Here is a 26,489-nt window from a genome sequence, read left to right on the forward strand (position 1 = left end):
CAGTCCCCCTCCATGAAAAACAAGGAAAATCACTTTTTTGCGTCGGTAGCACTGATCTGTCTCTCATTTGTTGTTGTTTTTTTTTCTTTTGTTTTTCAATTGGCCTAGCGGGCTACCAGAACAAACATAGAGAGATTCTTAATAGCTCATTCAATACTTAAAACGGACAAAAATTATTACTTCACATCGTATTTAATATATATTAATATAACTAGTACAAATAAACCAACTAATTATGTTGCCCTATGCTTTTAGAATTATACAAAACTAGCGCTTTACGGAAAACACAAAATAATATAGGAGTTTTGGTACAGTAGAAGCAAAACAATTAAGGATACTTTTTATAGAATCAAAATATTTTCAATCCTTTTTAGGATCAATCCCTTTCAAGATAAAGCAACAATCCATTTTAGGATTTTGCTTTATTTTGTTTAAGTCTAATTTGGTATCACTTCTGCACAATGGCTCAGTTCAATGACTGGCTAACGTTTTGGTTTTGAAAAGGACATGTCATGATTAGTTTGTACACAAGTTCAAAGTAAGGCATTCTTGATAGTATTAGGACTATAGACTAGCTTTAGAATTTGTATCATAGCTTGAAATTCACTCTTGTACAGAGAGAAATAATCGGATTTCCAGATTTCAAATTGTATCTTACTTGATGTTCATTTCAAGTGCTATTAAAGCATATTTCTTGCAATATAAGACTGTATATTACCCACTATTGATACTAGAGCTAATGAGAGCAAAATGCTGCATGATAAATCAATCCAATATTTCTTTACGCTGTTCAATCACTTCGCGGTTATTAAAAAACATTTAGTTTTACCCTTATGTTTTTAAGATAATATAATTGTATACTGAAAGTTGCTAATGTCACAACTGGTGTAAGACTATCAAAAGCTTTATAGATTCGCTTAGTGTTGTCAGGCTACATACTCACTTTTGACTCTTAAATGAGTAATCCTGTTTTTTATACTTGAATTTTGTGTTTTCAGTAAAGCGCTAGTTTTGTATAATCCTAAAAGCACAGGGAAATATAATTAGTTGGTTTATTTGTACTAGTTATATTAATACGAGGCATGTTTTTTAAGTAAATAGCGTTTTGGAATTAAAAAAGACGTGCAAAGATATCGCAATAATTTTATTTTTACATGAAAGCCTGTACCTTAATCTACTTTTCTACATAATTTCGGTGAATATTTAGGCACTTGTCATACCATGGCATGACACCCTCCTGTTTTTTATTACCATCCTCATAAAAATCTGCCGCCTGACTTGTTAAACGCTTTATCACAACTGTTTTGATTTCGTTATTGCCTTAAAGACGCTGACCACCCAGATGTATTTTCAAGTGCAGGAACAAATGGTAGTCGCTGGGTGCCAGATCAGGGTTGTATGGAGGATGATCTAGAATTTCCGATTTAAAAGATTTGATGAAATCTTTGGTCCGAATAGCCACATGTGGACGGGCATTGTCATGCAGCAAAACGATACCCCAACTCAACTTGCCACGTCTTTTGTTCTGGATTGCACGACGCAGATTGTTCAATGTCTCACAATAAGACGCTGCATTGATTGTCTCATTACGAGGCAGAAACTCCACTAGCAATACTCCTTTTTTTGTCCCAAAAAACTGTGCACACGATTTTCCGGGCAGAAATTCTTTGCTTAAACTTCACTTTTTTGGGTGATGATGAATGTCGCCATTCCATGGATTGTTGTTTTAATTCTAGTGAGACGTAGGCCACCCCTGTTTCGTCACCAGTAACAATTTGGTCTAAAAAATCTTCACCTTCATTGTGGTACCGCTCAAGGAAAGTCAATGCACTGCCTAAACGTTGGGTTTTTTGCAAATCCGTCAACATTTTTGGAATCCAACGTGAACATAATTTCCGGTAATTCAAGTTTTTAGTTACAATGTGATACAAAACACTACGAGAATATTGAGGAAACCAGTCACACATTGATGAAATTGTAAAGTGTCTGTTTTCTCTCACCTTTTCTTCCACTTTCTGCACCAAATCTTCATTAAAGACCGAAGGACGCCCACTCCGTTCTTCATCATGCACATTTGTGCGGCCATCTTTAAATGCTCTCACCCATTTCCTTACCATTCCATCACTTATAATGTTTTGTCCGTAAACTTCACAGATCTCACGATGAATATCGATCGATTTTACGCCTTTAGCACTAAGAAATCGTATAACAGCCCGTACTTCACAATCGGCGGGATTCACAATTGTCAGCAGGGTTGCCACCACCAACCAAATAAAAATCACCAGTTTTTCACCAAGAAAATCACCAGAAATCGGTGGTCAATAATGATAAGCTTTACACCAAAGAGACGTGCTGGGCACCTTGAGCTAAGACATTATGTTTTTTAAAGGCTGTCAACTGCTCAAGAAGGAAGATAATTTATACCTAAAACCGGAATTCCAGGCAAAGACTGAAATTGTTACCTAAAATCCTGTTACTGGACATCAGAGTTTATAGAATTATCCAGTAAGTTTATCGCAGATCATTTCTGGTCTTCATTCTCGGTACGAACAAAAAGCTCCTCCCGCTTATTTCTACATTAGCGGGTTAGTCTGTTTCCGTCAATCAATGAGAAATGGTTACAAAATGCATTACTCGTAATAGCGGGTTTCCACTTGTTTCATGTCCAAGAGAAATCTGACTTGTCTACCCGTGAAAATATCTAATGCCGCTTATTTTTATATCTGCAAAAACGGCTCTGGAGCACTCGCACCTAAGCAAAAATTAGTATTAGTAGGGCTGATAACCCCTATACCTTCTCAAGACCAGAACACAATTTGCGCTCTACTAAAAAAAAAAAAAAAAAAAAAAAAAAATACCAATGACCGTATACCAATACCAATTGTCAGTTAAACCGACATATACTGACATTTCTTCGTATACATCTTGATAATTTCTTATTACGTATTAACGTAAGATAGATGAAAACCTTTCAAATGTATTTTATTTTCAGTAAAGCGAACTATGTTCAGGTCTTGAGAAGGCCTAAGTGAGCCCTTTTTGAAGCTTCTACGACAAAACTTTCTATAAAACCCTTATATGTCCCAAGGGCATAATAATCTATAAAATCCCAAGGGCATAACTTAGGACCCTTGTCCTGAGGGCTAAGGGAGGAGGGTTGTCATCCTCAAAGATATAATTTCCAGACCTTTCAACTATGTTGAATAAAATGGCCATATCAAAATGTTGATTGGAAATGATGGGCATAGGGTGGGGGTGATTTTCCCTTCGATTATTTTCGACTATTAAAAACAACAATAGCCCTCTCAATTTCCAATCCAATGACCACTTTTTGAAGTTTTTACGACAACACTTTCTATAAAAACATTATGTGGCCCCACGGCATAACTTACAATCTTAGCCCTGAGGGCTGTGGGGGAGCGGAGTTTTCATACTCAAAATTCATAATTTCCGGACCCTTCGACTACGTTCACCCAAACTGCTATATCAAAATGTTGATCGGAAGTCTCTGAGGAAGTGATGAGCGCGGGGGGGAGCATTCATCTTCCACTCGCTTTTGACTATTAATAGGGGCACTATCCCTCTCAATTCCGAATTGAATGAGCCCTTTTTGATGATTCTGTGACAAAGCTTTCTATAAAAACCTTATGTGCCTCCAGGGCATAACTTAAAACCTTTGCTGTGGGGGCTGCGGGGGGTTTGTCATCCTCAAACACTTAGTTTCTGGACCTTTGAACTACGTTGAACAAATGGTTATCTGAAAATGTTGACTGGATAGGTTCGGGAAAATGGTGGGCGTGAGATGGGTTTAGTTGTCCTCCAATCCCTTTCGACTATTAAAAAGGGCAATAGCCCTATCAATTTCCGATTGAATGAGCCCTTTTTAAAGTTTCTACGACAACACTTTCTATAAAAACCTTATATACCCCCAGGGCATAACTTACAACCCTTGCCACGAGGTTGTTTTTTTTGGGGGGGGGGGGGGCTGTCACCCTCAAAGACCTAATTTCCAGAACTTTAAACTACGTTGAACAAAACGGTTATCTAAAATTTTGATTGGATGTGTTTGGGGAAAGTGTGGGCGTGAGAGGGGGGGTTGTTGCCCTTCAATCACTTTAGACTATCAAAGAGAGCTCTAGCTCTCAATTTCCGATCGAATGAGCCCTTTTTTAAGTTTCTATTACACTGCTTTCTATAAAAACCTTATATGCCTCCAGGCATAATTTACAACCCTTACTCTGAGGGCTGTGGGGGGTGGTTGTCATCCTTAAAGACCTAATTTCTTTAACTTTCCTCTAAGTTAAAAAAAAGCTATCTCTAAATTTTGATTGGATGTGTTTGGGGAAATTGTGGGCGTGGGAGGGGGGTTAGTTGCCCTCCAATCACTTTATTCTATTAAAAAGGGCACTAGCCCTTTCAAGTTCCAATTGAATGAGCCCTTTCTGAAGTTTCTACGACAACGCTTTCTATAAAAACCTTATATGCCCCTAGGACATGACTTACAACTCTGGCCCCGAGGGGTGTGTGGGGGCTATCATCATAAAAGACCTAATTTCCACAAGTTTCAACTGCATTGAAGAAAATGCACATCTCAAAATTTTGATTGCATGTGTTTGGGGCAATGGTTGTTGTGAGAGGGGGGTTAGTTGCCCTTCAATTACTTTCGACTGTAAAAATCGTACTAGCCCTTTCAATTTCCAACTGAACGAGCCCTTTTTGAAGTTTCTACGACAACACTGTCTATAAAACCTTATATGACCCCAGGGCATAACTTACAACCCTTGCCCTGAGGGCTATGGGGGGTTTGTCATCATCAAAGAACTAATTTCCAGAACTTTCAACTACGTTGAACAAAATGGCTATCTCAAAATTTTTATTGGATGTGTTTTGGGAAATGCTGGGCGTGAGAGGGGGGGTTACTTGCCCTCCAATCACTTTTGACTATTAAAAAGGGCACTAGCCCAATCAATTTCCAATTGAATCAGCCCTTTTCCATGTTTCTACGACAACTCCTTCGATATGAATTACCCTGGTCTAAAACCGAAAAAAAAAAAAAAAAAAATAAATAAGCAAATAATACATTGTTCCATCTTTGTTCTTTACTTAGGCAGCGTTATTGCGCTGGCTATGATATTAAACGCTAAATGCTTCTTAAATGCGTTCATATCTTGTAGCAATTAGATGTTTCTCCTTGTACTATAAAACATTACATTCAGATGCCTACTGGTACAGAAGTTTTAGTCCACTTTGCCACTGCAGGTGTGGGCGGTTCTGACAGATACTAGCTGAACATATTCGGTGAAATCAGATTCTAACCCAGGTGTTTAGCCTGTTGGTAAAATGGGGTTTGACTATAATTGATTTTCTCTTGGCTGAAAACAAACCATATTATAACTTTTTTTGTATTTGTTACGTTGAAAAATGGGAAATGTTACAGTGAAATGAAATCTTGAATTGCTGAGTTTTCAGTAAATAACGAATTATAACATAGGTATTTTCTAATTCTAACCTTGAGAAATAAAAAATATATACAGCAAAATATCATCGCTAATCGCTGAGTTTCAAGGAATTAATATAATTGTATATTAAGAATTTAGACTATTTCTATTAGTTCTTTCTAGTCATCTTGATTATTTTAGTGATTTATTTTTTTTACTTTTTGTCGATGCCTTGAAAAACAAAAGAACACTGTTCAAATGCATAAAGTTTCCATAAAACGATATGAAACCACTAAAACTATTTTCGAGTTGTAGTTTTTTCTCAGAAAAGTTCAACTGGAACACATTGTTTGATCTCAGTAGTAATATAAAGCTGAGAAATATTGAGTTGAATTGGAATATTATGTTGTGTTTTTTCTCAACTTTGTGAAATTTTGCAAATTTTTCTCAAAAATTTGCTGAAAAACTTTCAAATGGAATAGACTGGGTTCGCTCGACAGGCCTAAACATATGAGAAAAGTTGAATATTGAAAACAAATTCCTGAACTCTTTTCTGTTTATGTAATTTTATCAAAAATTTGCAGGAAAACTTTTGAATGGAATAGACTGTGCAAGCTCAGCATTGATATAGAGCAGGGAAATATTAAGTTGAAATAGAACTTAACCTTCTGAGAAATAACTTGGAAATAAAAGTGTTTTGAGAAACCTCAATAAGCAAAATTACCAGCACAACCTTGGTGTCTATTATGCATTATACATAAAAATTGTTTTTGGCGATTTTTTTTCCATATCTTTTGACATGATTAGCTACAAAATGTTTATCTCGTCTTAACTTTCGACCAGCGTTCAAGTATGACTTCTGAGCAGCCTACTCAGGAAATTTGAGTGGAATCTCGCACAAGCGATAACGGAATTATGTGTTTTTTTTTTTAATTTTGCTGAGGAATGTATTATAAATAGCGTTAATCAAAAACGCCTCGAATGTGTATTTTCCGCTAGTGACAATTTTTGGAATAAGTGCAAAATCTATTCTATTTGGGCCTAAACTAACATTTGTACTTTAACAATTGACCATAGCCTTCTTTTTGTGCATATTATTATTAAGAGGTGAGATATACATTTATTAAAAAAGAGAAAAAAACACTATTCGCCTTTCACCTGCCAAGAAAGGCAATAGGCTTGAAAGGGCAAGCGAGGTTATCACTCTCAGCTAATTAAAACCACATTCATACCGAGCTACTCAACACACAAGAAACTCAACTGATGAAGCAATAAAGGAAAAAAATGCTGGAAAAATTGATATCTCAAAAATAGACAAAGACAAAGAAAATGGATTCAATGCCCTCATTTTGTGATGCCACTCTAATTCGGTCACTAATCAACCTTATCTACCAGGATATAGGGAAAGAATAAATGTGAACATAGGCCTACTTAGACCTCAGTTACAGAGCGATTCCGATTAAATTAGGATATTTATATTCACATTTATGAATATTCACATTCATACCGAGCTAACCAACACAGAAGAAGCTCAACTGATGAATGAAGAAAGGAAAAAAAGAGAAAGAGGAAAAGACAAAAAGAAGATAGAAAACAGAATAATCAACAGCAAAGAAAATCGGGGAAATACCTTGAATAGATTGACAATCTGGAGCGGGTTTCACATCAAATCCACTCACGAGATGAAAGAAACTTATATGCCCGTGACTTGAAAGCCGGAAGACCAGCCACATTTTTCACACACTCGGGCAATATATTCCAAACATGGGGGTCATAATGGCGAATCACAAGAGATGCCCGAGTGGAGCTCCCAAACTCATGATTTAAGTTATCAGCTTTTTTTTGTATTATATCATGACGGTCTTCATTAAAAGTAATATGATTTTCAAAAGCAGGGGTGAGCAGATGATTCAAAGTACTTTTACGAGAAAATCGCAACTAGGTAATCTTAAATTCGGAAATTTTTACTCTTTTGAAACATGTTACAAAATTACTTACCAATATTCAGTATCTGTAGCGAATATATGGACAAAATGTACAAAAATAAAAAAAATTTTAGAATCATTTTGGGACTAGATTTTTAATTCTTCGCATCAGCCCAAGGTCTCTGCTTAATTTTTCAGCTATCGTCCTTGAATGATTTTTCCACGACAGATTTTCATCAATTAAAAACCCTCCGTTGTTGCTCCTCTTTGTATTATATTTACTCCGTATTACTTTGTATTATATTGTATTATATTATATTTACTCTTTGTATAAAAATACTCCGTTGTTGCTCCTCTTTGTATTATATTTACTCCGTATTACTTTGTATTATATTGTATTATATTATATTTACTCTTTGTATAAAAATACTCCGTTGTTGCTCCTCTTTGTATTATATTTACTCCGTATTACTTTGTATTATATTGTATTATATTATATTTACTCTTTGTATAAAAATACTCCGTTGTTGCTCCTCTTTGTATTATATTTACTCCGTATTCCTTTGTATTATATTGTATTATATTATATTTACTCTTTGTATAAAAATACTCCGTTGTTGCTCCTCTTTGTATTATATTTACTCCGTATTACTTTGTATTATATTGTATTATATTATATTTACTCTTTGTATAAAAATACTCCGTTGTTGCTCCTCTTTGTATTATATTTACTCCGTATTACTTTGTATTATATTGTATTATATTATATTTACTCTTTGTATAAAAATACTCCGTTGTTGCTCCTCTTTGTATTATATTTACTCCGTATTACTTTGTATTATATTGTATTATATTATATTTACTCTTTGTATAAAAATACTCCGTTGTTGCTCCTCTTTGTATTATATTTACTCCGTATTACTTTGTATTATATTGTATTATATTATATTTACTCTTTGTATAAAAATACTCCGTTGTTGCTCCTCTTTGTATTATATTTACTCCGTATTACTTTGTATTATATTGTATTATATTATATTTACTCTTTGTATAAAAATACTCCGTTGTTGCTCCTCTTTGTATTATATTTACTCCGTATTACTTTGTATTATATTGTATTATATTATATTTACTCTTTGTATAAAAATACTCCGTTGTTGCTCCTCTTTGTATTATATTTACTCCGTATTCCTTTGTATTATATTGTATTATATTATATTTACTCTTTGTATAAAAATACTCCGTTGTTGCTCCTCTTTGTATTATATTTACTCCGTATTCCTTTGTATTATATTGTATTATATTATATTTACTCTTTGTATAAAAATACTCCGTTGTTGTTCCTCTTTGTATTATATTTACTCCGTATTACTTTGTATTATATTGTATTATATTATATTTACTCTTTGTATAAAAATACTCCGTTGTTGCTCCTCTTTGTATTATATTTACTCCGTATTACTTTGTATTATATTGTATTATATTATATTTACTCTTTGTATAAAAATACTCCGTTGTTGCTCCTCTTTGTATTATATTTACTCCGTATTACTTTGTATTATATTGTATTATATTATATTTACTCTTTGTATAAAAATACTCCGTTGTTGCTCCTCTTTGTATTATATTTACTCCGTATTACTTTGTATTATATTGTATTATATTATATTTACTCTTTGTATAAAAATACTCCGTTGTTGCTCCTCTTTGTATTATATTTACTCCGTATTCCTTTGTATTATATTGTATTATATTATATTTACTCTTTGTATAAAAATACTCCGTTGTTGCTCCTCTTTGTATTATATTTACTCCGTATTACTTTGTATTATATTGTATTATATTATATTTACTCTTTGTATAAAAATACTCCGTTGTTGCTCCTCTTTGTATTATATTTACTCCGTATTCCTTTGTATTATATTGTATTATATTATATTTACTCTTTGTATAAAAATACTCCGTTGTTGCTCCTCTTTGTATTATATTTACTCCGTATTACTTTGTATTATATTGTATTATATTATATTTACTCTTTGTATAAAAATACTCCGTTGTTGCTCCTCTTTGTATTATATTTACTCCGTATTACTTTGTATTATATTGTATTATATTATATTTACTCTTTGTATAAAAATACTCCGTTGTTGCTCCTCTTTGTATTATATTTACTCCGTATTACTTTGTATTATATTGTATTATATTATATTTACTCTTTGTATAAAAATACTCCGTTGTTGCTCCTCTTTGTATTATATTTACTCTGTATTACTTTGTATTATATTGTATTATATTATATTTACTCTTTGTATAAAAATACTCCGTTGTTGCTCCTCTTTGTATTATATTTACTCCGTATTACTTTGTATTATATTGTATTATATTATATTTACTCTTTGTATAAAATACTCCGTTGTTACTCCTCTTTGTATTATATTTACTCTGTATTACTTTGTATTATATTGTATTATATTATATTTACTCTTTGTATAAAAATACTCCGTTGTTGCTCCTCTTTGTATTATATTTCGTCGAACCGTGATTTGATCCTTTCCAGTCATTAAATAAAAAAAAACAAGCTTTTTTTTAACTGAAAGTAAGGAACGACGTTAAAACTTAAAACGAACAGAAATTATTCTGTATATCAAAGGGGCTGTCCCCTCCTCAACGTCTAGCTCTTTACGCTAAAGTTTGATTTTCTCACAACTCTTATTTTTCTAAACAATAAAAAAACTTTAGCGTAAAGAGCAAGGCGCTGAGGAGGGGACAGCCCCTTTCATATACGAAATAATTTCTGTTCGTTTTGAGTTTTAACGTCGCTCCTTACTTTCTGTTAAAAAAAAACTTTATTTTTATTTAATTTTTGAACATTTTTGAATTAATGCAGGTTTTGATTTTGGCTCACCGTACCTGAATAATTCAAACAAAATTTGCATATTAATTTTACTTTTATTTGGTTAAATGGTTTTCTGGAAACTTGTTTAATTTTATTTACGAACGTTTTATTAGTAATAAATATAGGTAACTTACGAATTAACTGACGTTACGAACTTCTATTTTCATAGATTTTTAATATGTATATTAGGGGGTTCGCCCCCTAGTCAGTACCTTGCTCTTTAAGCTAAAGTTTGAATTTTGTTCCAATTCTTTAAAAATCACCCTTAATCACAAAGGCCGTTAATTAGAATAAATAGCTGTTATGAAAGTACTAAGAAATCTTTGGCTTAAAGAGCGAGGTATTGACTAGGGGGTGAACCCAATCATATACGTAATATTTTCTGTTTGTTTTAAGTTTTGCTGTTGCTCCTTACTTTAAGTTGAAAAACTTTTTTTTTAATTTCTGATCTTTTTCTTTAATAATGATGGGAAATCCGGCGCCCCCTTCATAGAAATGTCCCTTCCCCCATGAAAACTTCCTTCGTGGAAAGATCCTCCCGTATAACCACCGTCCCCCCGCCTATCAGAAAAAATCCCCCCTGAAAACGTCTGTATACTTCCCAATAACCAATACTATATGTTAGCCTTGGGTAAAGTTCATAAATCTCAGCCCTCCCCCCGGGGACTTCGGGGGATTAAGTCATCCTAAAATACAAGGTTATCGTATTTTCGACCATGCTGAACAAAATGGCTATCTCAAAATTTTGATCAGGTGACTTTGGGAAAAAAGAGCGTGGGAGGGGGCCAAGTTGCCCTCCATTTTTTTGGTTACTTAAAAAGGGGACTAGAACTTTTATTTTCCTTTCGAATGAGTCCTCTCGCAATATTCTAGGAGCACTTTGTCAATACGATCGCCCATGGGAAAAAAAACAAATAAACACGCATCCATGATCTTTCTTCTTGCCAAAAATATTAAATTCCGTATTTTTGTTGATAGGTGCTTGAAACAAGTACAGAAGAGTTCTCTTATACGCTAAATATGATGGAGTGACTTTCATTAAGGTTCCATAACCTTTAGGGGTTCTCTCCCCCTTTTTTCTAAAATCACCCAAATTTTCTCAGGCGCTTAACTTTTGATGGGTAAGACTAAACTTGATGAAACTTATATATTTGAAATCAGCATTAAAATTTGATTCTTTTGATGTATCTATTGGTATCAAATTTCCGTTTTTTAGAGTTTCGGTTACCATTGAGCCGGGTCTCTCTTTACTTACAGTTCGTTACCATGAACTGTTTGATAGTTAGTATTCAAACTTTAATTAAAATTAAAAATATTAAAAGTAAAAATTAATTTTAATTAAAATTTAATTTTATTTAATTAAATTATAAAAAATTAATTAAAATTTTAAAATTTATTTATTTAATTAAAATTTTTATTTAATAAAATGTATTTAATTAAATTAAACTTTAATTAAAATATTAAAGTTTAAATTTAAAAAAATTAAAATTAAAAATAATATAGAAAAAAATAATATTACAATTCAAGGGTTTGAATTGTAATGTTATAAAAGATTGTCAAAGCATAATAATTTTAATTGACTGATTTTGTTTAGATAACGGTTATTACTGGATTTTTGTTATTATATAAATTATTATTATTCAGCATCATCTGCGCAGTTAAATCATATTGTATCTTACGATACCCTTGTTCAAACAACTAATATTAACACAATTACAAAAAATGTATTTTATATTTAGTAATTATAAAAAATAAAGTAAAGAAAGCATAACAGGTAACAACGGCAGAATTGTACTGGCAGATGATTTGCAGTCTTCAGTAATAAAGTTTGTCTTCGACATCATCCAATGGAAACCGTCCATACGACCTTGCTTTTTCAGTGCGTCACCAACTTCTAGGCGGATTCGACTATTGTATTCATTTAGCCATTGCTTCTGCAAGATAATTAAATAATTTTGCGTGGGGGATTCTACCTAATTATTTTTCTAAGCTGAATTGAAAGGCTGTCAGTATTTTGAGTGTTCTACTAAATAAAGGAAAGTAAAGGCGTCTGATAAACAACGAACTTTTTATTTTAGGTTATTTTTTGGTCTGAAACCATTTATATTAGAGAGAGAGAGAAGGATTTATTGAAAAAAAAAACATATAGACAAAAAATTATTGCTACTTCCCTTAAAAAGCAAAGCTTGTCCATGGGGGAGGTAGAGAAAACAAAATTCTTAAAACGAAAAGAACACTTGGTCACTGACGCCACTAATACCACCACACTAGAAAATAAATCCAAAATACTATCATATATTATACTTTTCTTCTGGGAACATCATATCAACAAAACAACACAATAAATAAATAAATAATTTTTGTATTTTTGTGCATGAGTTCAGAACTTAATTACCGAAGCAACAGTTAAAGTACGATCCAAGCGCTTTTTTGGGATTCTCAGAGGTTTCCCAGTTGATGTCGACCTCTCAGTTATTAATAGACTGCAAGGTATAAAAAGCGCAAATCGACTGGGCCAGACTATGTCAGTCAAGCTTGAATTTGAAGACTCCTTCAATCAGTCCGCTTATTTCAAAGAGGGAATTAAAGTTGGATATGATTTTTTTCGAATTCACGAATTTAAGGAAATACCTAAATGTTGCTTCAAATGCCGGTCATACGATCACTTTTAAAGTGCTTGCACCAGCAATGTCCCGAAATGTGCCAGATGTACTGGGCCACATCTTTCTACTAAGGATAGTCCATGTCGCGCTGTCCTCAAGTGTGCTAACTGTGGTAAAAATCATATTTCGTATAGTCTGTCCTGCCCAGTATCTAAGGAACTAATATTGCGCTCCCCCATTTTTCAATGACTTCGGAGTTTTCAATAATATCGTTTAATATTAATATTAAAAAGGATAAGGAGTTCGTTATTGATGAGCTCTACAATGATTTTGATTTGGTCTGTCTACAGGAGCATCTTCTTACAGACTTTAGCATTAAGGGTTTGCGTCGGAGCCCTCATCATGATGTATTTTTTACTACTGCCAGAGCCACAAAAGGCCGCCCATCCGGTGAGCTAGCTTAGTGTTTTTAAGCGCAATCCCAATTTGGTTTCACTCTTGATTTTTTACTCGGATTAGTTTTTTTTGCTTTTCGTATGGGCACTACAGTTTTCATTAATTCTTATCTGCCGTAGGATGATCGTTCTGCCAGATCGATGACTAGATATGCTAACGCTTGCAACTCGTTGAAGTTTTTAGCGGAAGAAATTCTTTTTTATTTCTCTACATTATATGATCATCGGTGACCTCAATACGGATATAAATCATTTGTCCGTGAGAAGTTATTTGTTGTTAGATTGCCTTCCATCTTATCATATTATACCCAAAACTCATCCGTTTTCTTACATTCACCATTCAGGCTTTAAGAGCAATATTGATCACATTATTTGCTCACCTAGTATTACTACATCAATAGTGTTTATGCATGCTGAAGAACAAGACTTAAACCATCTCCCTATTTTACTTACTCTTACGCTTAATATAAACCTTGCAAGTATTTGCAAAGTACCCCGGTCTTCAAAATGGTTTGAAAAAAGTAATTGGAAGAGAGCTGAACGCATAGAGAGTCCCTCTCTATGCGTTTACACTAACAAACCTGCTGTCTGTTATACGAGTTCCCTATCATCTGCTCAAGTGCTCTATACCAGTGAACTGCAAAAAGGACTTGGATTGCTATTATAATCAAATAATTAAAGGTCTAAAAGATGCCGAGGCAGTCTCAGTGCCGCTGCAACGTGTTAGATGAGGTACGCAAAAACCCATTTGGTATTTAGATCCTAATTTAAAAACTTTGAAAAATAAAGCAAAGCTGTGGTTAAAACTACGGAATAAATTTGATAGACCGCCTTGTCGAACTTTGTCTGACCCTTAAGCTTAAGACGCGAAGTGAATATAAAAAATTTCTTAACTCAATGCGTTATTGTGGTGCGGATTTTCCAGTGTCAAAGAGAGAATGGCGAAAAGTTATTAATTCTGAGTCGATTAGAAGTGATGTGCCAAGTAGTGATTGTCTTCCTGCATCTGCTCGGAATGGCCATTACTCGTCTGTTTTTTCGAATGTTAATTACCTAGTGCATTCTTAGTACAATCATTCTCTTTATGCCATTTTTAGTACCCCCCCCCCTGTCTCAGCGTCTTTTTATTCCTTTTTCTCTTTCATCCGTAGTTGAAACAATTAAGAAACTTAAATCAGATAATGTTGATAATAATGGTATATCTAGATTTCACCTTTTATTAGATTGCTCTCCCCCCCTTATTGACCATCTACACCTACTTTTCCAGATTTGTATTTGTACTTTTGGTGTACCGGAGAGTTTTTTGTGTGGTACTGTTTCTTCAATTTTAAAAGAGGGGAAATTCTCCTTTAATTTTCTCTTCATACCGACCTATTACTGTCTCTAGCACTTTCAGTAAAGTTCTTAAGCATGTATTACTAGCTTTTGAGACTAATAATATGCTTGAGAGAGATAACCAGTTTGGATTTAACCCTGGAGTAGGTTGTCAGCATACACATCGTGTATTATCTTCTTTGCTCCTCGAGAATTCTTCTAAGGAAAACAGTATATATCTTTGTGCTTTAGATCTATCAAAAGCTTTTGATAGTGTATGTCATAGTCAGCTTTTTTCTGCTCTTCATGGTTATGGTGTCAATATATCGGTTATGATGCTTCTTCGTTACTGGTACTCTAATTCTTTTCTTCGGCTGAAATCGGCGCCAGATTCTATTATTAAAGTGAAAAGAGGTTTAAGGCAAGGTTGAGTTTTATCTCCGACTCTATTTAAATTATGTATTTCAGGAGTTCTGGCAAAGATATCGGCTACTTATCTCTCTGGTTTTTCTGATGTTTCATATCTTGCCTATGCTGATGGCCTGCTTGTTATAAGCCGCACTAAAACTGATCTATCTAACATGGTTTCTCGTTTTGCTACTTCTTTTTCAGACATAGGCCTTTCTCTTAATGTAGATAAATGTAAATTTCTTTCTTTTAACAAAAATGCTAGTACTCTCCTTCGTTGTAGTGGCTTTACTATCCCTCTCGTAGATTCTCTTCGATGGCTCGGTATTTCTATTACTAACAGTCTTCTGAGCTTGCACCAGCGCACAGTCTCAGATATTAATATAAAAATTCAATTAGGATATGCTAAGATTGTTGCCAATAGAGATAAATATAATAAACTCGCGTTGGCCAAGCTCTACTCAACTTTTTGTGACCATTCAATTCTTTTTGCTTCTGGAATTTTTCCTCTTCTTAAGAAAAATGAGTTAAAAAGAATCCGGATTAATTATTTTAGATTTTGTAAATTTTTATTGTTTCTTCCACCTTGGACTAAAAACCGGGTAATTATTAATAAATTTCTTATTCCTGACATTACTGTAAAACTGGAAGCACTACACAGAAAACTTTCAAATACCACTTGTATCCGTTTTTCTCCGCACCATCACCTTATCAGGTTTTTTCAATCGTAAGTTATTTTTCCTTAATTTGTTTGTTTGTTTTCCTCTCTTTGGTCACTCTACATTTTTTATTATTGTAAAGAGTGAGTAAAAATCAAATAACGATAATAATAATGATAGCTTGTGTCCATATTTCTGTATTATAAACGAGTTTTTGGCTTACAGAATACAACACATGCGTTAGTATTAAAAGGTGATCTTGGTATATTTAACCTGAAATTGAAAAGATACACCCAAATCATCAAATTCTGGTTAAGACTCTTCAAACTTCCGCAGACTAGACTTGCCCGAGCAGCATATGAAGATCTTCTCCTTCAGTGTAACAAAACATCATGGACAGCACAAATCAAAAGGATATTATAATCAAAAGGATTTAAAGGTTTTTTAGTACTTCCGAAAAAGCTATCTATTCTAATTAAGCGGCCTTTGTGATTCAGCGGTCATTCTTAAAGAATTGGAACAAAATTTGAACTTTAGTGTAAAGAGCGAGGTATTGAATAGGGAGAGAACCCCTCATTTACATAATAAAAATATACGAATATTGAAGTTTGTTACGTAAGTTACGTCAAATCAAAATTCCGAGAAAGCCGTTTAGCCAAAAAAAGTTAAATTAATATGCAAATTTCGTTTTAATTATTCATATACGGTGAGCCAAAATCAAAGCTGCATTAATTCAAAAACCTTCAGAAATTAAATAAAAAAAACAAGTTTTTTTTTAACTGAAAGTAAGGAGCGACATTAAAACTTGAATGAACAGAAATCATTTATTGTTTTATTGTGTTTACTGTTTTGAAGTTTTTTATTGTTATAACAAATAGAGTTGTGAGAAAGAGTCAAACTTAGCCTAAAGAGCATGGCGTTGATGAGGGTACAGCCCCTTCCATGTACGGAGTAATTTCTGTTCGTTTTAAGTTTTAATGTCACTCCTTACTTTCAGTTAAAAAAAACTTTTTTTTTTATTTAATTGAAGGTAAGGATGTCAAATGGAGTATAATTTTTCTTTAGTATTTGTCTTTTTTGTATATGGCTTTAAAAGGCTTTTAAATACAGATTATTATTGTTATTATGTTATTCTTCTTTCTGTATTCGTAAAGATGCATTAGCATCGTCCTTGAGTATTGTAAAGATGTATTTGAATACTTTTAGTTCTGTAGAGATAAGGCAATTATTGGGGATCCACGTTCAACCAAGGCCGTATCCAGGGGGAGGGGGTTAACCGGTTTGAACCCCTCCCCCCGAAATTTTTGACCGACTCGAAAATAAGTCGAAAATTAGTAAAACCTAGGTAAAAATCAGTAAAATTAGTCGAAAACTGAGTCAAAAATTAGTTCCCCCCCCCCAAAAAAAAGTCAAAAATTAGTAAAACCCCCCCTGAACAAAAATCCTGGATACGGCCCTGCGTTCAACTATAGCCAAATTAAATATGCTTAATTATTAGTTACAAGTAACTACACGAGTAAGACTTTTTTTGAAGTGGGTGCTATTTGAGTGTAGTTTAAATAAGTTATGACACAATAATATATTTAGCGGTTATAAAAAAAAATCATAATTAAGTGCTTACTACGTACCTGACGAACCGACAATAGTTCTGTAAGAATCAGTGATGGCTCAAATGGGACTAATGTGATGGGCTCAAATCCATAATACTCAATGCCACCAAATTGATGCTGAAAAGAATTGTTCACTTTATCAAGAAGAGTAAATGAAAATCTTTCCAAGCATTGCATAATTTCAGTTCCGAATAGGGGCACTTGCAAAGTCATAACTGTCAGAAAAGTATACTAGACCCCCCTCCGTACAATTAATTTGTATAATTATTTTGACACAATGCGTAGTTTGGAAGAATAAGACGATAAGTCTTCGCAACAAGAGTAGAATAATGAAGCCAGGGTAGTGCCAGGGGTTAAGTACGGCTTTAAACGTAGATACTTCAAAAATTGTGGATGGATTTTTTCCACACGCTGCACATTTTCAAGAAGAATTATCTGAGGAATCTGTTTCGCACTAGTCTAACTTGCGGTATTTCTGAAAATAAGATGTACGAGAAACCTCACTTGATTCTATTTTCTAAGGTGATAACGAAAGATAGGCTAGGGTGGCTACCCCAAGTTATACGGATGAAGGATGATAGATTGAATAAGATTGTGGTTTTTGGCTATTAAACAGTTCTTGGTAACGAACTATAAGTAAGGAGCGACCCGGCTCAATAGTAACCGAAACACTAACAAACGTAGTTTCGATAACAATAGATACATCAAAAGAACTGTATTTTTATGCTGGTTCCAAATATATAGGTTTCATCAAACCCATCAAAAGTTACAAGCCTAATAAAAATTTGCCTTGTTTTCGATAAAAGGGGAGAACGTCCCGCAAAATTCTTAGAATCTTAATGAAAATCACACCATCAGATTCAGCGTATAAAAGAACTCATTTGTAGTGTTTTCAAGCTCCTATCTGCAAAAATGCGGAATTTTTTTATTTTTTGCCAGAAGAAAGATCACGGATATGTGTTTATTTTTTTTTCCCCAGAGGTGATCATCTCAACCCATTGGTCCTAAAATATCGCGAGAGAGCTCATTCAAACGGAATTAAAATTTCTACTGCTCATTTTAAGTGACCAAACGTTGGAGGGCAACTACAACCCTCCCACGCTCATTTTTGTTTACCAAAGTCACTGGATCAAAATTTTGAGACAACCATTTTGTTCAGCATAGTCGAAAAATCCAATAATTATGTCTTTGAGGATGACTTAATCCCACACAGTCCCCGGGGGAAGGACTGCGAGCTATGAACTTTGCCAAATAAGTGTTTTCAACTGAAACTAAGGAGTAACATTAAAACTTAAAACGAACATAAATTATTACGTATATAAGGGAGTTCGCCCCCTCGTCAATACTTCGCTCTTCACGCTAAAGTTTTTAGTACTTTCAAAAGCTATATGTATTTTAATCAACGGCCTTTGTGATTCAGGGTTATTAATTCGAACTTTAGCGTAAAGAGCGAGGTATTGACGAGGGGGCCATTAACCCCTCATATTCGTAAGCATTTCTGTTCGTTTTAGATTTTAATGTTGCTCATTAGTTTCAGTTGAAAAAACTTATTTTTTTTATTTAATATGGACCAACGTGAATCAGACTTTCCCCGAAAGGAGAGTAAAATAGAGAATTAAGGAGTCGTAAGAAAGGAATTAAAAATTGAATTTCATGGGACGGAGTAAAGAGTGAAACTTAGAACAGATTCGGGTGGATGTGTACAACTTTTCTGGGCTCAGTTGGCTTGGTACAGTATTTAAAAACGAGAAAGGCTCATGAATCAGACGAATCCTCAATGATTCTTTTGATGCTACAGCTAGTCAGACCTAGTCAACAGTGCATAGGTGCTTGGGAAAAAAAAATATATGAGGATTCCGATCAGTTAAAGACACCAGACCTGTCTTGACACAAGATAATATATAGAGCTCTTTCAGATTTGGGGATTTTTCCTGTCTTCTAGAGACTATGGCCGTCACTTAGCAGATTCACTACTTAAGTATGGAGGGGAAGAAACGATTTTTCTCCAAAATATTAGCATTAGTTTTACTTTATTTATCTTTCGCGAGTATTGAAGGTCCCACTTTTGGATTTGGGTGGAAAGCATTCGGACACAGTTCTGTATAACAGAATAATCCAAGGCTGTTCAATGCTTTGAATAGGTCAGGAGGAGCGTTCGTAGCTGTATTGACCTCGGGTGGCTTGGTGTTACAGTGAGTTGTTAGTATTAGAAGCAGTTGAATAGCCAAATTGTAATCTGTAAACGTTCAGTACTCACAGAGATGGATAAAATCTATTTCCAAAATTATGTGTTAATATCACATGTCTGTTGGCGCCTGACACTCAGTATTTTCAATGGTTATATTGAATTTCATGATTTGTATCTGCTGACGACATCATGAAAATAAGTAAGTCTTGTAATTAGCGAAATGCAGTTCAAATATCTTGGAATTTTATGTCTTCATCAGTTGATATATTATATATGTTTATTTATCCTTCATACATATAAAGCTATACAACCACAAAGGAGAAAAAAAAAGAAAGAAAAAATAACTAGAAAAACGGCTGAGCCCCTTGTTCTATGAAGGATACGGTAAACAGGGGTCAGTGATTAGTACTATAATTTTCAATGTAGGTCTTCGCTCGGCTACAACAATTTTGCATCCTTCGGTCACTCTAGAAGGCCTTGAAAGCAGTCATATTTCATATGTTGACGAGCTTTTATCAAACAGTTCGTGGTAACGAACTGTAAGTAAGGAGCGACCCGGCTCAATGGTAACCGAAACTCTAAAAAACGGGATTTTGATACCAATAGATACATCAAAAGAATCAGATTTTAATTCTGATTTCAAATATATAAAGTTCATTAAGTTTAATCTTACCCATCAAAAGTTACGTGCCTGAGAAAATTTGGCTGATTTTAAAACAAAGGGGGAAAGACCCCCTAAAAGTTATAGAGCCTTAATGAAAATCACACCATCATATTCAGCGTATCATATAACCCTACTACAAATGTTTCAAGTACTTATCCGCAAAAAGGTGGGATTGCCTATTTTTTGCCAAAAGAAAGATCGTGGATGCGTATTTATTCGTTTGTTTGTTTTTTTTTTCCCCAGGGGGCATCGTATCAACGCAGTCGTCCTAGAATATCGTGGGAGGGCTCATTCGAACGGAAATTAAAAGTTCTAGTGCCCTTTTTAAGTGACCAAAAAAATGGAAGGCAACTAGGCCCCCTCCCACGCTCATTTTTTTCCCAAAGTCACCCGATCAAAATTTTGAGATAGCCATTTTGTTCAGCATGGTCGAAAATATGATAAAAATGTCTTTTAGGATGACTTGATCCCCCAAAGTCCCCGGGGGGAGGGCTGAAAGTTATGAACTTTACTCAATGTTAACATATAGTATTGGTTATTGGGAAGTATACTGACCTTTTCAGAGGAGTTTTTTTCTGGTCGGTGGGGGATGGGGAGGGTCGGTGGCTATGTGGGAGGATCTTTCAATGAAGGAAGTTTTGATGGAGGAAGGGACATTGCTATGAAGGGGCGCCGGATTTCCCAGCATTATTAAAGAAAAAGATCAGGAATAAAAAAAACAAGTTTTTCAACTGATCAACTGATTGTGATTAAGAGGTCATTTTTAAAGAACTGGAAAAAAAAATTCGAACTATAGCTTAAAGAGCAGGGTATTGACTAGGGGGCGAACCCCCTAATATACGTGTTAAAAATTTATGAATATAGAAGTTCGTTACGTAAGTTAATTCTTAGTTACGTATATTAATTACTAATAAAAACGTTCTTAAATAAAATTAAACAATTTTAGATAAAGAAATTTAACCAAATATAATATGAAAATTTTTTTTTAATTATTCATGTAAGGTGATCCAAAATAAAAACTTGAATTAATTCTAAAACGTTCAAAAATTAAATAAAAAAAACAAGTTTTTTTAACTGAAAGTAAGGAAAGACGTTAAGACTTAAAACGAACAGAAATTATTCCGTATATGAAAGGGGCTGTGCCCTCCTCAACGCCTCGCTCTTTACGCTAAAGTTTGATTCTTTCTCACAACTCTGCTTTATAAAACAATAAAAAAACTTTAGCGTAAAGAGCGAGGCGTTGAGGAGGGGACAGCCCCCTTCATATACAGAATAATTTCTTTTCGTTTTAAGTTTTAACGTCGTTCCTTACTTTCAGTTAAAAAAACTTGTTTTTTTTATTTAATTATTAGGTTAGAATCTATCTAGGTTGCAGAAAGCTGTGACCTCAAACTAGGAGTTTGAATTCTATAGGGTTAACTATTGCACCGTCCAAACCTAAATTTTTACTTTTTGGTATTAACCGACAGATTAGAGGTCCCCTCTGTATTAAAATAAATGGAACTGTAGTTCCAGAAGAAAGGTCATTGCTTTATTTTGGCCTTCCTTATGGCAAAATTCTTCGTGATCCAAAACACTTCATAATCCATAGTCTCAAAGAAAAAATTAGAAAGATTTATGAAACACTTGCCCGAGTCAGAGGTCAGTTCGACCGACGTCACTAGGCCACCTTCATAACGCTTTTTTCTGCCCACATATTTTCTTTTTGACCCCTGTGCGGTCCTTTTTCTCCAGTCGAGAAAAAATATCAACATTAATTCTTGTATTTTAAATTTTCAAAGTTTTTTCTTTACGGTTACCTATCTGGTATAGCAGAATGTCATTAGTATTTAATATATTTAATATACTTTTTAAAATGGCAGGTGTTCATAACCTTTTCCTTCGTAGAAATAGTAAAATTCCTAACTTTCCAATGATATTGTTAATCAGCTAGGTCTATCACTCGTCATATCCTTCTAATAAAGATATTTTATTGTCTGTTGAATTGTTTGTACTTCTTATTCTTTCTATAATTATGTTTGTTCTAATTTTTCTTCGTTCATTTCTCGTATTTTTCTAGTTTAGCATTTTCCAGTCTGTGTGTTTTGCATGTCTTTTTTCCTTTTTTTTTTCTCTCCCCTTTACTCCTCTTTTCAGAATTTTTATAATTTTTGTTATAGAGGGCTTAATAATTATTATTATTATTTATAGTAATAAACACCTTTATGGACTAAGAATTTGACCTTGGACTAAAACTACATGATAAAGGTACTGCAAAGAAGTATTACAGAGCTTTTGAAATTTCAAAAAGACTTAAGTTTTCAAAAGAGTGAACTTGATTTGCAAATGGGTGATCTTGTGTAGACAAAGGAATTTCACAAAATAAAGGTTACAAGGACTTTATTCCTATTTATAACGAGCATATTCCTTTATTTCAGAATGAAAAATTGAACAAAAGAAAAACAGTGCTTGCCGACAGGCAAAGTTGAGCACATATGTACAAAAGCAGTAGATTATCCTATGAAAATAAGATACCAAAAATAAAGCAAAATTCTAAAAATAAAGATGATTCAAATTGAAATTATAACAATAAACTGTATATAAATAAATATATACCAAAAAATTAATATATAAAATAATATTATAAAAGACTACAAAAGAAACAAAAAACAGGAAAGGGGGATTGGAACAAAAAAATACAAATGAACGTGTAATGTCAGTTTAATATAAATATACTGATATTTTGCAATCAAAATGCTAATATTATCTGATTTATTAAAGTTATAAAAGTAAAAACAATTATATTTTTCAGTAAAGTGCAAATTTTGTTCTGGCCTTGGGAAGGCATAGGGGTTTCGAGCCCAACTTATGTTAGTTTCTTCTCGTTTTGAGTTTGACTCGGTTATTTATTGTAATTTCTTTTCGTTTTGGGTTTCATTTATTTATCGATGCTGATTTGTGGTATTTTCACGCTTGGTAGATTATTTGATTTTTTTTGCTCATTTTTTGTTTAATGGAGTTCTTTACTTTTCTTTGAAAAACTTATTTTGTGGAATAAGTTTTTTATTTAATTTTGTAGCAAAGTCCATCTTTTATCGATTCCACGGCTTAGCATTCTTCCAATCGACTAAATTGCTTTTGATTAGGCTTTAATTCATAAATAATTAAACTCTAAATCTAAAAATCATCTTATCACAAGTAAAGAAAGATTTAACTGAATCTGAATACATTTAGTACCATAAATTCCAAAGGTAAAAAGCTTATTTATTATATTGTTTTTATACATGGTCAAATCGTGTTTTTGAGAATGAAACCATCTTTCTATACCGAAAAATGGAGAAAACACATTTCAAAAGAAAGGAAAACAATGTTTAGGGCCCTCTTAAGACCAAAATAAAAGACATGGAAAGGGGTTCTTGATTAGAGTAAAGCTGCATACTTACCGTTGAATTTTTTTTCACTACCCTAACAATATTTTCTAGACGTATCCCAAAATTTCCATCTTCGTAATATCCTGGCTCTATAATAATATAAAATAAAAAAAAATTTTTAGTATAAAATCCAAAGAAATTGCTTGTAAAGTAAAACACTTCAATTACTTTGAAGTTATTCTGCATGGACCTGGATAAGAAACGTATCCATTCTTCATTTAAAAAAAAAATCCAGCAGTAAACAGTATTACCAATTTTCATGTTAGATTGTCACTTCAACTAACTTTTTCTATGATAAAAAAAACAAAAAACTTTTTTATGATAACAAGCATTTCCGTTTTGCAAATAATTTTTGCGGTGTTCGTCTAACTGAACCACAAGCAACTGAACCGCCGTGCAGCTGAACCCCTGTGTAACCATACCCTGGAAAACTAAACCCTCGTGTAACTGAACCACCAGACGACTGAACCCCGTTTAACTAAACCCTGTTTCAACTAAACCGCCGTGCAACTCAACGCTTTTTAACTGAATTCCCGTGTAAAAGAACCCCCGTGCAGCTGAACCACCTTGCAACTGAACCACCGTACAACTAAACCATCATGAAACTGAACCACCTTGCAGCTGAACCCTCATATAACTGAACCATTGTGCAACTGAACCACTGAACTCAGTTTTTCGGTATTTTAAAAACATGAGACATTATTATTGGGTAAAACACAAATTATAATTTTTACATGTTTAACCTTGTTGGAATTGTTTGTTTCTTAAAGTCATGATATAAACACATGTCAAAACCATTCATAAAAAAGCTTTGTTTTATTTTTGTAAAACAAAAGGAAGATCCGATGTCATAAACCATTAAAGCTGATTTATTTCTCTTTTTTTCAGATGAATCAGACCTTTCTGGACGTTAAAGAATAAACATGTTCTCGACACATTGTAGATGCGTGGTCTTATAAAACTGGATGATCATATTACCTCTTGATTTAGTTGAGGATGCTCCTAGACATTTTTCAAATGATGTGGCGGCTGATACCATCAATCGTTGTAATATTGCTGGTATTTCCTTTTCACAACCAATAAAGGAAAAATTGTTTTTTGGTTGTGATTGGCATTCTTCTTGACATTTCCCTAAGGTTTAACCTTAATGTTCAATTCTTTTTTTTTATTTATAGGGTCAAACATGCCCTCTTTCCTTGAAAAAAAAAACACCTTGTGTGTTAAAAATAGGCAACTTGCATAACTTACAGCCCCTGCACCAGGGGCTAACCCGAAGGCATAGTTGTTTAGCCTTTGCACTGTTTTAAATAGCTTGGTCATCTCAAAGTTATCGATTGCACGTATTTGGGGAAAAAAAGAGGGTGGGCTGAAAGTCCTTCAATCACTTTTAACTCTTAAAAAGCACACTGGATCTTTTGACTTCCAATCGTATGAGCCCCTTCCTCCCCAATTTCGTACAAAAGTCTTTTCTATTAAGACCTTACGTGTTAACATTGAGTAACTAGCTTAACTTACAACCCTTGCTCCAAGAGCTGATGGTGGGATTGATGACCCCAGAGGCATGGTTATTTGGCCTTTAGACTATTTTGAACAAACGATTTTTTTTCAATTTTGATCGGATTAATCTTTGGGGAGAACGGTACTTAAGAGGGAGAGGCTATTTGTCCTCTTATTACCTTTGTTTCTTAAAAATTGAACTTGAACTTTCAATTTCCAATCTAATGAACCTCCTCCGAAGTTTGTACGACCATCCCTTTTATAAAAATCTTAAATTTTAACAATGGGTAACTTGCAATAGCCTACAGCTTTTACCCCGAGGACTGTGGGATTTTTTGTTAATCAAGTTTATTAATTATGTTTTAATATTCAATTGTAAATTGAAAGTTTTAGTGCCCGTTTTAAAAGTCAAAAGTGATTGGAGGGCAACCACGTCACACCCCCGGGAAAACACCTCTTGCAGAAAATACCTCTGGGATATACCACCTTGCAGAAAACGCCCCCCACTTGGAAAACACCTTTCCATTAAAAATCTCCACCCCCCGAAAAATGCCCCTTGCGGTTGGTTTATATCTAGTCTCTTTTGACGTATAAAAAAAAGAATAGAACTGCCTGGGGATTATAAAACAATTTCTACCTCCGCCCTCCTCTCCTCTCTTCCTTGGAGCCAATTCTGCCTATTTTTAGTATTATTTTCTATTTCAAACGCGATTTGCTTAACCCGCATTTCAATAGTATTCGGAGGCTATTTTAGATTCAGCCTGTATTTTCCATCAATATTTCCTTTCAAACTTTTTTAGCTTTTGTTTCTTATTGGATGAACATGATTTCAGTTTTAATCGATGATGTTTAAATAAATTAAAAAAATTCAAGCTATTCTTTTTTGCAATCTGCGGCTATTGTTTGTAAATTAATTTAGTTCGCATTCCTTTTTGTGATAAGAAGTCCATTTCTAAATTTTAAGAAATACTTAAATAAATTTAAAGGCAAATATATTTTCGCAACCAATGGCAAGGGATGTCGTTTTTCCCAACACCTTTTCGCTAGATATACGCATATCTATAGATTTTGTTCATCAAATGCTACCATTTTTTCTTTATCACTTTCAATCTGTCTCTATCTACTCTCTCTCTCTCTCTCTCTCTCTCTCTCTCTCTCTCTCTCTCTCTCTCTCTCTCTCTCTCTCTCTCTCTCTCTCTTTCTTTCTTCTCTCACTAAAACTCAGCAAGACACACAAGAGTGCAGTAGCATTAGTTTACATAGGCAACTAATTGAAAAGCATTGTAATGCCTTAGAAAAAAGGAGAAAATTGAAAACAGTGCAGTATAGTACACAAATAAAATTGGTATTAAAATGTTTGATAGTTTTTAAATAGAACTTACCACTTCTTACTCCATGTTTAGACAAAAAAAGCGAAACTTG

At 33.7% G+C, this 26,489-nt stretch overlaps 2 protein-coding genes across 3 annotated transcripts in view; one reads left to right on the top strand and one right to left on the bottom strand.

Annotated features, from left to right (window-relative positions):
- Positions 1-26,489, top strand: part of LOC148954909 (xaa-Pro aminopeptidase ApepP-like) — a 582,094-nt gene that overhangs the window by 264,900 nt on the left and 290,705 nt on the right. The window lies entirely within an intron of this gene.
- LOC148954910 (xaa-Pro aminopeptidase ApepP-like) overlaps positions 11,970-26,489 on the bottom strand; it is a 105,429-nt gene continuing 90,909 nt past the window's right edge. Inside the window, exons 13-16 of the mRNA XM_089103312.1 lie at positions 23,579-23,659; positions 19,372-19,544; positions 17,327-17,539; positions 11,970-12,193 (exon numbers count right to left, since the gene is read on the bottom strand). Coding sequence (XP_088959438.1) covers positions 12,002-12,193; positions 17,327-17,539; positions 19,372-19,544; positions 23,579-23,659 — 659 coding nt within the window. The 3' untranslated portion in view covers positions 11,970-12,001. The remainder of the gene's footprint in view (positions 12,194-17,326; positions 17,540-19,371; positions 19,545-23,578; positions 23,660-26,489) is intronic.

Source organism: Artemia sp. Qi Xiang Cuo, chromosome 2, assembly GCF_049724085.1.
Source record: "Artemia sp. Qi Xiang Cuo chromosome 2, ASM4972408v1, whole genome shotgun sequence".
Taxonomy (NCBI): Eukaryota; Metazoa; Arthropoda; class Branchiopoda; order Anostraca; family Artemiidae; genus Artemia; species Artemia sp. Qi Xiang Cuo.